Raw genomic sequence first — 11,936 nt, forward strand, 5'->3', positions numbered from 1 at the left:
CGGTCGACCCTAAGTATATTGTAGTTGTCTGGTATGGCAGTCATAAGTGCGGGTCCTGAAGCATCATGGAGCCAGGTCTCGGAAACAGCCAAAATGTCTAGGTTATCCATAGTAAGTATGTCTGCAATTTCCGTGTTATGTGCTATGAGTGCTCCTGATAGGGTGGGAGTTGTATTTCTTTCTTGAGTAGGTTTTAGTTTGGGGTATTTGGAGCTCTTCTGATTATGAGGAGAGTAATTCTGCGTTTCTGGGGGTTTAGCAACAGCTGTGGCAGATGGGTTAGTGGCAGTTATAGTGGGTGTGAGGATCGATGGTCTTGTTCGGTTGTTTTTGAGATCATAGAGTCGTGGCAGCCTAGCTCTAAGTCATGTATTTCTCTCCTGCAGATTGCAAGGTGTGGAATTAGTGTGGGCAATTGTTATGATGATTATTAGAGTAGCCCAGAGTAAGGAATAGAGTGTGTATATAAGGTGGGTCTCAGTGATGTGAATGTTGGGTTATTCTGTGGTCACTACTGCATTATATAGGGAGGTGCTACGCAAATGTGGATTATAGTAGCTAGGGGGCAGGGAAGGGGCACCTGAGTTTGAAAATCCCAACAGTAGCTAAAAAAACATACATGCCACAATGGAAGGGCATCTAGATTTGGCAATCCCAACAATAGCTAAAAATGCATACATGCCACAAGGGAGGGGCACCTGGATTTGACAATCCCAACAATAGCTAAAAATACAAACATGCCACAAAGGAGGGGCACCTAGATTTGGCAATCCCAACAATAGCTAAAAATGCATACATGCCACAAAGGAGGGGCACCTAGATTTGACAATCCCAACAATAGCTAAAAATACAAACATGCCACAAAGGAGGGGCACCTAGATTTGACAATCCCAACAATAGCTAAAAATGCATACATGTCACAATGGAGGGGCGCCTAGGTTTGACAAACCCTATGATGCATATATGCCGCCGAGAGAGGAGTATTTATCAGCCTCAGGCTGTGTGCTAGTACAAGTACAGTTGGCCTGCGAGGACAATGGCATTAATATGAAGCGCTGCAGCAATAAATTAGATTGTAACAGGGGAGAGAGTTTGTAGTGCATGTGGGGGTGTGTACTTACAATGAGGTCACACAGTTGAACATAGAGTTTCAGGAAACATGGATCTTGCAGCATACGGCAAAGTAGAAAGGCGAATTGTCCCATGTGTAGGGATAAGAAGAGTTTTGTTAGTAAAGCCTCATTTTGGAAGATTGGCGGGGACAAGTGAGTCGGGCGTAGTGGGTTGGCCATGCCGCGCTTCCATGCCCTAAACAGGGGCAAACAGGGCCTTAGATGGCCTTCGGTGGGCCAGTTCTTCTGCCTGACAGCGGATCTCGGCGAAATTTCAAAGAATGGGTTGCTTAGCAACCATAAGGAAGCCAGCCTCGTTGTGGCGCCACATCGCGCCCGACATTTTGTTTCCGAAATAAATGTCGGCGCGGATGCAGGCGCGGGACCCAGGCTGCCAGGGGTGAAAGTGGCCAGGTATGGGGCAAAACTCACCAAATGAGTGGGTTAAACGGCAGTGGGTAGCTGATCACAGGGAGAGGGGCATCTGAATGGCACGTTGACTCGATCACGCTGGTGCACGGCGTGGCATGGACAATGGATCCGCTGGTCCTCCGGTGCAGATGTAGGTGGGGGCTCCTGCCCTCGACACCTGGGAGGTGATTCTGGTGGCTGTAGGGGCAAACAGGGCCTTAGATGGCCTTCGGTGGGCCAGCTCTTCCGCCTGCCAGCGGATCTCGGCAAAATTTCAAAGAATGGGTTGCTTAGCAACCATAAGGAAGCCAGCCTCATTGTGGCGCCGCATTGTGCCCGACATTTTGTTTCCAAAATAAATGTTGGTGCGGATGCAGGCCCAGGACCCGGGCTGCCAGGGATGAAAGTGGCCAGGTATGGGGCAAAACCCACCAAATGAGTGGGTTAAACGGCAGTGGGTAGCTGATCACAGGGAGAGGGGCATCTGAATGGCACGTTGACACGATCATGCTGTTGCATGGCGTGGCATGGACAATGGATCCGCTGGTCCTCCGGTGCAGATGTAGGTGGGGGCTCCGGCCCTCGACACCTGGGAGGTGATTCTCCCAGGTGTCGAGGGCACGTTACCCATGATGCTCCCCAGTGGAGGTCAATTGCTGTACATTTTGCTTGCCATGCTATTAATATGTGCCCCCTCCCCCCACACCCTGTCCCTCCAGTCCCCACCCTTAAGAACACAAGCCCTCGTCTGCCGGACCCTCAACTCGAACCACATGAAATACCTTTCTTTTGTAATAAGGATCAGACCAAAACAACAATAACATAAAGTTAAAATAGAAATATAAAATGGCCAGTCACATTTACAGGCCCTTTGGAGATTCTCGCACTGGTCCTGTTTTGTGATATAGCCGTACCAAGCTTGGCAATTGGCCTGTAACTGTCACATGACTTCTGCTGAGCACTGCACAGCCCCGGGACAGTGAACCAGACATCCGTACCTTGCCTCAAGCCTTTGGAGACTCAAGAGGCAGAGTAATTGCATAGTTGCTGCCGTGGCATTGCCCCAGTGAAACATGGCTTTCATATTCCACGTTTATGACGTCACAGCAGTCGAATATAGCATCTCTAAACATAAAAGAGAGGAAATGTAATCTGTTATGGTATGTTGCTTTCTGAGCAGTCGCCTACACTCGAAGCTCAGCTGTCGGGTCTCTTTTGGCTTGCATTCCCTTCCTCTGTATTATCTGTCCATCGAGCCTTCTCTAAGGGAGGCCCACTTTGTGTATAGAAAAGGGGGATCTCCAACCCTTCCGATCTTCCGTCCTACTCCCCGAAGTTCCCCCATGCGAAAGACAAATGCATTACTTTACAGCATTTTCCCTCTATAAACTTGAAACTCTTCATCCTTTCGCTTGAGGGCCCCGCTCAGTAAAATCAACTATCTGGCTGCCGCTAAGCCTCTGCTCTCCTTAGAATGAATGTGACCAGCTTAGCTCTTTCTGTCAGCGCCAACAGGACATGCGGGCAGGGGTGTTGCTACATCTGGAAAAGATCTGGGGCTACACTAATGTCTGGATTGTCGGGACTCAGGCTAGCTAGCCTTTTAGCCCCTGAGCTTCTATCCGGGGCTACAACCAAAAGACCAGGGCTTAAAGCCCCTAGACCCCCCTAGTGATGCCTGTGCTTGCCGGCACCTGAGCGCTTTATCATTGTATCATATCCTTACAGCGTAAGGCGTTCGAGCTTCAGCATAACCACAGATATGATAGTGGGCCTTTGCACGCCATGTTATCCATCAAACACATTGGTCCTGACTGAAAAAGGGGATCCGGAACGCACTTCCACAAAGGTTAATTTCAAAAGAAATAATTGAAACAAACATTAAGGCATTTATTGATGAAGTGAGAGGGAACATGGCCAACTCGAAATATGCTGTTTGGGAGATTTGTGTCTCGTGAGGAAGGGATCACAGCAGAGTATTTTTGGGATTATCTGGTTTCTGGACATAATGTTGCCCTAACAGCTTCGGTATTTCGGGTGCTAAAACTCTGCAAAGTAATGGAATAATATTCTGTGGACTGGTAACGGAAAATGTTGACATTTTTAGCTTATTTTTAGATTGATTTATGTATTGTGAAAAAATGTTCCTCTTTTTAGGTTGTTTGTATTTTTTCTATTGGCTCTGATGTGCTGTATAGTAGTATTTTTTTTTATATTCTTCTTTTGTAAAGGTTCATGGCAGAACCATATACACATTTAAAAAAAAATAATAAAAAAAAATTGATCCCAAAAGTAAAATAGTAGGAAGCTGAGAACGGATATGTTTTTTTCTGCGTGTTTTCATTTGTAGTTGTGTCACATTCAGTGTGGCAGTGAATGCGAGCGCCAGAAGGTGAGCTCTTCAACACCCTCTCAGCCAATGGGCGAGCGAGCCATCAGGGGGCTGGGGAGTCTGCTGCTGCTGCTGCAACCGTACAGTCTATTCCTGTGTTCGCTGGCAGCTAACAGAATGCCGCCTTCCCTGGGCCTAATCCTCTTATTGTATATTTTCATTGACAGAGCAGCTTAGGGCAATGAGCTGCAGACGCTTTGCCACACCTCTGCCGAGGCACGGGAGCTTCCACGTTAGATAGCTCTGGTTCGATGAACACGTGCGGGTTACTGTTACCATTCGAGCACTCGCGTCTTAATTATAGGTTCTAGGGGAAAATATTGACTACAAAAACATCGACAACGCAAATGTCGGTCAAGTAATGTAGCCTAAAATAACATCAGCTGTTCATACTTTTCAGAGGAAAATGTGAAACTGGTTGCCCCTAAATATCAATATAGTGGGCCTCATTACGACCCAGCCGGTAGAGGGATAACGGCGCAGGTAGAGCTGCCAGCCCCGTTATCCCTATACCGCCTCATTACGAGGTCTGCCTGCAGGCTCCGCAAAGGACGCCTGGTACAGGCGTTCTTAGCGGGACTCGCTAGCAGAACAGGATGCTAACAACGGGCCTGTCATTAACTGCTCCGTTGCTAGCATCCTCCCCATTCCCATTGAGCCCTATGGGGGATCAAATGGGAAAGGGAATTACCGGGCCCTCCAAGGTCCGAATGGCCCAGTAATTCCCTATTCCTGGAACCCGGACCCGGTACCCGGTATGGGGGTAGCCATGCCGCTAAAAGTGGCATGGCTACCTCCATACTCGTAATGAGGCCCATTGTCATTGTTCACTAAAACGTCCACCACATCCAACCACGCCACTGCCCACCCTGCTTATTCCAACCTCACCCCAAAATAAACAAATAGCTTGCATTGTGTCCAACAAACGACCCAAACACTTCCATGGTGATATGAGACCCGGTCTTCTGTCGTGCTATAGGAAATATGCTGGTTTTCATTAGAGAGCATTGTCAATAGAGGATTGCCAATAAATACAAAATCAATAGATTGATTGCATATTACTCCCTTTCAAATGGACAGCTCAAAAGCCGGACCTGAAACAGAACTGAGCTCTCAGCAAATTTGTAAAGATGATACAACTTTCTACACCTTGCATATTCGAGAGAGGTCTTTACGCCTCTGAAATAAAACAGAGCTCTATAGACCGCTGACTGGAAGAGATTTCTCTGCATCTCTATGAGGGGAACTGTTCACGCCACTCAGAAGAAGAGAGCTCTCCAAACCACTCAAAAAGAACAGTCCCTCTACACCTCCCAAACAGTACTGAGCTTTCTACATTTCTAAAACAGTCAAGCAAAGTCTGCACTGCTCAAATGCAAGCGAGTTCTGTGCACCTCTACAATAAGACAGCGTTCTCTAGGCCTCTAAAATATAACCAAACTCTGTAAACATCTCACACAGAAGTGGGATTTCTACACCTCTCAATTAGAACTGAGCTATCTAAAGCTTTCAAATAGTAAAGTGAGCTCTATGCCGCTCAAAGACAGTTCTCTGCACCTCTCCCATAAGACAACATTCTCTATGCCTCTGAAATCGAACTGGACGCTCGACATCTCTCAATTAGAATGGAGCTTTCTAGACCACAAAAATAGAAGAGAGCTCTGTTAATACCTCAAAAAGAAGAGACTACATGGCTGTTGGTGGGGTCGTAAGAAAGTACTCCAGCAAATGTGTGAAATAGAAGGGTGCCCAGAACCGGTTAAAACCAGAAACGGTTAGAGCAGCTGCCATCAGGGCTCATGAGAAAACAAGGGACAACCTATCTTAAACAAACAGAAGTGTTAGTAAAAAGCAGATACCTAGGCAAGGGAAAATAAGAGTCCAACACATAAGGGTAAGAGCATACCAAGCTATAACCATAGTAAAGAGCTGGATCAATAACAGGTGGAATAATTACAGCATTAGAATGCAACCCTGCACGAGCGAGACCAGGTAATGACAAACCCCCCACAAGGGGCAATACCGGTCACAGGGGAGGGGCGAGACCCTCCTGGAACTGGCAGATAATTTGGCCATTGATAGAGATAGTGGAGCAACTTTTGGGGGAACCTGGATGGCCGGTAACCCATCCAGGTGTGGCAGCACCGGCCAGTGGGCACAACCCTGGACCTCGTGCCCAAAAGTGTACATTATGTATGATATGGTTATTATGATTATGACTATTTATTTTGGTTGATATTATGTAATGTACAATAAAAATCCACAGCCTTTTTATTGCCAACACTTACACAATGTGTCAGTAATCATTGGGGAAACATAACATGGGTAACTGTCGCCAGCATCTTGGCTCCACTGGTTATACATGGCACTCAAAAAAGGAGAGGGCTCACCACGCTACTCAAAAAGGAGTGTCCGCTACGTTGCTCAGATAGAACAGAGCACTCCCCAGCGTTCTGATAGTTAAGCAAGCTCTGCACCTATAAAATACAAGAGAGTTCTGTGCACCTTTCAAATAAGAGCATTCTCCACAGCTCTGAAATATTGAAATATAACAGAGTACCACAGTCTCTACATCTCTCAAACAGAAGTGGGCTTTCTACACCTCTTAAGCAGATGGAGCGGTCTACACCTCTCATACAGAAGTGGGCGTTCTACACCTCTCAAGCAGAACGGAGCGGTCTACACCTGTCAAACAGAAGTGGGCATTCAACACCTCTCGAGCAGAATGAAGCAGTCTACACCTCTCAAACAGAAGTGGGCTTTCTACACCTCTTAAGCAGAATGGAGCGGTCTACACCTCTCATACAGAAGTGGGCGTTCTACACCTCTCAAGCAGAAGTGGGAATTATACACCTCTCAAGCAGAACGGAGCAGTCTACAACTGTCAAACAGAAGTGGGCATTCAACACCTCTCAAGGAGAATGAAGCAATCTACACCTCTCAAACAGAAGTGGGAATTCTACACCTCTCAAACAGAAGTGGGAATTCTACACCTCTCAAGCAGAATGGAGCGGTCTACACCTCTCATACAGAAGTGGCCGTTCTGCACCTCTCAAGCAGAATGGAGCGGGATACACCTCTCAAACAGAAGTGGGAATTCTACACCTCTCAAGCAGAATGGAGCGGGCTACACCTCTCAAGCCGAAGTGGGAATTCTACACTTCTCAAGCAGAATGGAGCGGGCTACACCTCTAATACAGAAGTGGGCGTTCTGCTTCTCTCATGCAGAATGGAGGGGTCTACACCTCTCAAACAGAAGTGGGAATTCTACACCTCTCAAGCAGAATGGAGCGGGCTACACCTCTCAAGCCGAAGTGGGAATTCTACACCTCTCAAGCAGAATGGAGCGGGCTACACCTCTAATACAGAAGTGGGCGTTCTGCTTCTCTCATGCAGAATGGAGCGGTCTACACCTCTCAAACAGAAGTGGGAATTCTACACCTCTCAAGCAGAATGGAGCGGTCTACACCTCTCATACAGAAGTGGGCGTTCTGCACCTCTCAAGCAGAATGGAGCGGGATACACCTCTCAAACAGAAGTGGGAATTCTACACCTCTCAAGCAGAATGGAGCGGGCTACACCTCTCAAGCCGAAGTGGGAATTCTACACCTCTCAAACAGAATGGAGCGGGCTACACCTCTAATACAGAAGTGGGCGTTCTGCTTCTCTCATGCAGAATGGAGCGGTCTACACCTCTCAAACAGATGTGGGCTTTCTACAACTCTTAAGCAGAATGGAGCAGTCTATACCTCTCATACAGAAGTGGGTGTTCTACACCTCTCAAGAAGAATGGAGCGGTCTACACCTCTGAAACACAAGTGGGCTGTCTACACCTCTCGAATAGTTCAGCCAATGGACGAACCAAACACAGGTGGCCTTTCTCCACCCCTGAAGCAGAATGGATCGCTCTGCACCCCTCAATCAGAATGAAATCGCTCTACATCCCTCAAACAGAATAGAGCGCTCTACACCTCTCAAACAGAACAGAGCTGTCTGCACGTCTCCAACAGCATGGAGCTATCTACCCCGCTCAAAGAAAAAAGGATCTCTCTACACGCATGCAATTGCTTGAGTTGTAAGATGGTGCACCGCCATCACACGGCTGCGTGATATTTATAGCATGATTGCTCTTATTCAAAAGAGGCCCTCCCCAAATAAAGGCATGCCGTTATTCCAAGAACATCTGCCCCAATAGGTATCTGCATTTGCTGCACAGGCGCAACAGACACCTCTTTGTCTTCTGCTATGCAACACATGCTGTTTACACGTTCGTCGATATACAAGTCAAGCCTCTGAATGCACTTTGGTTTATGTCGTTTCATTAGGTGTGACGCGACTATAGGCTGCCGTGCGCGGCGTGTGTGTTTTGGGGGTGGGTGGGTGCGTCCCCCGCTGTGTATAACTCCTGCACCACACACAGTCCCAGTGACTGCAGGCTTGGCAATCAGAGGGGTCTGGCAAAAGGGGCGTGCAGAGGTGTGTCGTTGCCCGCTGGCAGGCAGAGGCGGCCCACGTGCACTCAGATGAACAGATGGTTGCACGGCCAAGCGGTTCAAGGTGTAGAGGGCCGACTCTTGATGGCGGCGTTGCCTCCAGTGACCCCCTGTGTCAGCAATACCAATTGGCGCCCTGCTGCGCGGGTGAAGAAATGCGTGCGACGGGGCCATTGGTTGTCTCTAAGGACCTCTTGAGTAAATGGAACACGTCTTTGGAACGCATGTTTATAATCTGCCACGTTTACTTATTACATTCATTGTACACAAAGCACCAAAACAAACCTACGTGGGAGCAGCCAGCAGAGGGCGCCAAATGCGAATGTTGCACTGGCCGGCCGGCTGAGGGCTCTTCAGCACCGCGAGCCGGAGGACAGCTCCCGGCTGCGCTGAACCCGGGCATGCGGGGTTAAGAGTCTGGAGTGCTTCTCCCGCGCCTGCACGCCTTCTCCGTCCATCATTTGAATAATGTATTAGACAATTTAATAATTGAACCAAGGGCGAGGCACGAGATCAAGCCGATTCAATTACTTCACGGCCTCCCATTACACGCCGAGTCTTCACGCACAGCGGGGCGAGGGCGTGATTGTTTAATAATAATAATAATAATAATACTAAGGCGTGTGTGTCGCCAGCTAGATCCCTCGCTCCGTTTTTGGTTCGAACTCATAAAGTGGGATGCAAAGTGGACAAGTGCCTGGATGGAACCCATTGTTAAGTGGTCCATTGACAAAAAAAAAGGCAAGGTGTTCTGAATGGAAGCAGGCGGCGTGCATCCGAGCAATGCCTTATCCATTTACCTCGCAGAGAGTGCCTTTATCCTAAGCGACGTCTACTCGGTACCCTTTAAAAACCATACACCTGTGGGGGAGGGGGGACGATTTAATTCTACTCACCCAGTGTTCAACCCTTCTCTCTTATTTGTGGGAAATGTGCTATGAGGAACGCTGCCTGTACTTTTCTTGTGACACATGTGCCGGGGCTCTAGTTAGGGAGGCACACGTGCCACCCCTTAACTGTGCATCGGGTGGCTGCCGTGGAACTCGTGGCCTTTTTTTGTACCTAAATCGTGGCCACCGCCTCCTCAGCAGCAGACTTTGATTTGAAGCCATACTATGTGGTTACAAAAGGCGCCCATCGGAGCCGATAGGAGAATACGTGCATGAAGTTCGCGAACCTAGCCGAATGTGTATGCTGGGACTGTCACATTGTCAAGGCCAACACTGAAGGTCATTAGAGGCATATTGTATTTTTTATTTTTTTTTATGAAGTGTTCAGACAACTGGAAAGCGCCATGAGCCCAGACCACAGGGCTGGACATTGCGTGCACGGCGAACATGGCAGGGCAGAGTTAAAGGCTAGGTGGGTACCTGGTTTATGGAGCTGACGGCCAGCCTCGGGATGAGCAGCTGCATGACGACCTGCAGGAGCGAGGTCACCAGTCCGGCCAGGATGGCCCAGGTGAGGGGCAGCGGAAGCATGCTGTAGGTGGCAAAGAGGGTGAAGAGCACATAGCCGATGCCGTCGCCCAGCAGGCCGTAGCCCAGGCCGGCGGCCAGGATCTGCGCCGCCATGGCCACCCAGGTCAGCACGCCGCTGTACTGCAGGTAGGTGTAGGAGGTGGTGTCCTTGCGCACCACCACCAAGGCACAGATGACCACCTCGATGCCCGTGAAGAAGCCCAGCAGAATGCCCTTGACGGGCTCCATGGGCGCCGAGGCCAGGCTCAGATGGAGCAGCAGCAGGGTCAGCTTGGTCAGCACGTCCAGGATGTTCATGACCACCTCGGACTTGCGCCGCTGGCCCAGGAAGTAGCGCTGGTACAGGCGCTCGAGGTCGCGCGACTTGAAGGAGTTGCGCAGGGTGGGGAAGATGACCCCCCGGTAGGTGTAGCCCCAGTTCAGGAAGAAGTCGGAGTTGCTGGGCGCGCAGTCCAGGTGCAGGAAGCCCAGGTCGCTGCCGTTGCGCTCGGGGAAGACTTTGGTGCCTCCGTTGTTGTGGCGGTCCCCCCCGCCGCCGCCGGAAGCCTTGGGCGCGTAGGGGCCCTCGGGGGAGGCCAGGCCCTTGGCGCTGCTCTGCTCGTGGATGAAGCGCTGCTCGGTGATGTGCCGCACGGCGCTCTGCCACAGCAGCCGCTTGGGCCGGCTGCTGCTCCCTGGGGTCCGGTTGATGGTGTACAGCTCCTCGTTGGCGCTCGTGCACTTCACCTCCGAGAGCTCCATGGTCGAGCTGTAGATCTCCTGGGTCTTTTTCCTACCAAAATACATGTCTCGGCAGCCGGCTCCCCATCCGCCGGGTCACGGGAAGGACGGTGCCAGACTTTGGACTTTGTGCTTCAGAAGTTCCATGGCCTCATCGGGCCCCCCAGCTCCCCGCCAAGCCCGCGCTGGGAGCCGGCAGCCGAGGGGGGCACATCGCAAAGTGATTTAAAAGCCCAGTCCGGTTGCCGCCAGTGTTGGCGACCACAGCCCTGCCAACGGGATTCCGGCTTGCATTAAAACATGTCCCGCAGTGGCTCATAGAATCGCCCCAACGTGTTCATGCGAAATCATGAGAGGAGCCACGGTGATCCCGGAGCAGCAGCTGTCTCAGGCGGCATCCACGGCGGGCACCGTGCGGCGCGCAGGGGAGTGGAGATCAGGACGTCCTCTCTCCCGCCGCTCCATTATTTACAAGGCTGCCTGGGGCTCGCTGCACTCCGTGTCCGCCGCCTCGGTGCAGAACCCGGCTCCGGTCCTCGCTGGTCCGGCTGGCTGGGTCCTCAGCAGAGCCCTGAAATTAGGCGCAGGTGGTGGCCGTGGCCCTGGGGTGCCAGAGGGCAGGTGCTGCGGGGGCCCGGGGAGTCGCGGCTGCTGCCTCTGTAGCGCACATCCTTGAGAAGTCCGGGGCGCGGGGGAAGTAGGGGGGGTGGAGGGGCAGGGCTCGGGTTACAGGGGGAGATCGGCGGCGGTAGGCTCCGGCGATGCTACCTCCCAGCTCCCATGTGTTGGCATGCCTGTCCCCACCCTGCGCAGGGAGGGGAGGCGCCCAGCGCGCCAGCAGCAGGTGAAGCTCGGAGACAAATCAGAGGCATCGTGAGGTGCCCACTGGCAGTTCGGACAGGAAGGCATCAGGCTGGCGGTGTTTGCCAGGCTCGCCCCCAGGAAGCGAGGCACTGCAAGCGACGATGGGGCATAAGGCAAGTCAATTACCCCACATACCACCTCCCGAACAGCTACATGTTTTTGGCAAATTTCTATAAACAAACGGAGGTGTGCTGTGTAAGTGGGCGATGTCAGCAAGCATTCCATGAATATTCCTGCCCATCAACTGTACTGCCCAGTCTGGCACATGGCCCAGTTCTCCCGGATACCTTCGTTTTGCCAGTCTAGACCAATATTTGGCGCCTGGCTCTTTTGGAATCAAAGAAGATTTCTTTCATGTCCTTCCACCCACTTCTGGCGAAACCGCTGTACATGCCTAGTCTCTCTTGCGCAATCTTGTTAGAAAGCACTGGCACCTGCGACCAGTGTTTCTAAGCGCTGGCAG

General features: G+C 50.9%; 1 protein-coding gene across 2 annotated transcripts in view; it reads right to left on the minus strand.

Annotated features, from left to right (window-relative positions):
- ADCY8 (adenylate cyclase 8) overlaps positions 1–11,639 on the minus strand; it is a 1,651,787-nt gene extending 1,640,148 nt beyond the window's left edge. For both annotated transcript variants that reach the window (XM_069621638.1, XM_069621637.1), the window contains exon 1: positions 9,779–11,639. In XM_069621638.1, coding sequence (XP_069477739.1) covers positions 9,779–10,675 — 897 coding nt within the window. In that variant the 5' untranslated portion in view covers positions 10,676–11,639. The remainder of the gene's footprint in view (positions 1–9,778) is intronic.
- Between the last annotated feature and the right edge of the window lie 297 nt (positions 11,640–11,936).

This window comes from Ambystoma mexicanum, chromosome 5q, assembly GCF_040938575.1.
Source record: "Ambystoma mexicanum isolate Mex_15411 chromosome 5q, UKY_AmexF1_1, whole genome shotgun sequence".
NCBI lineage: Eukaryota > Metazoa > Chordata > Amphibia > Caudata > Ambystomatidae > Ambystoma > Ambystoma mexicanum.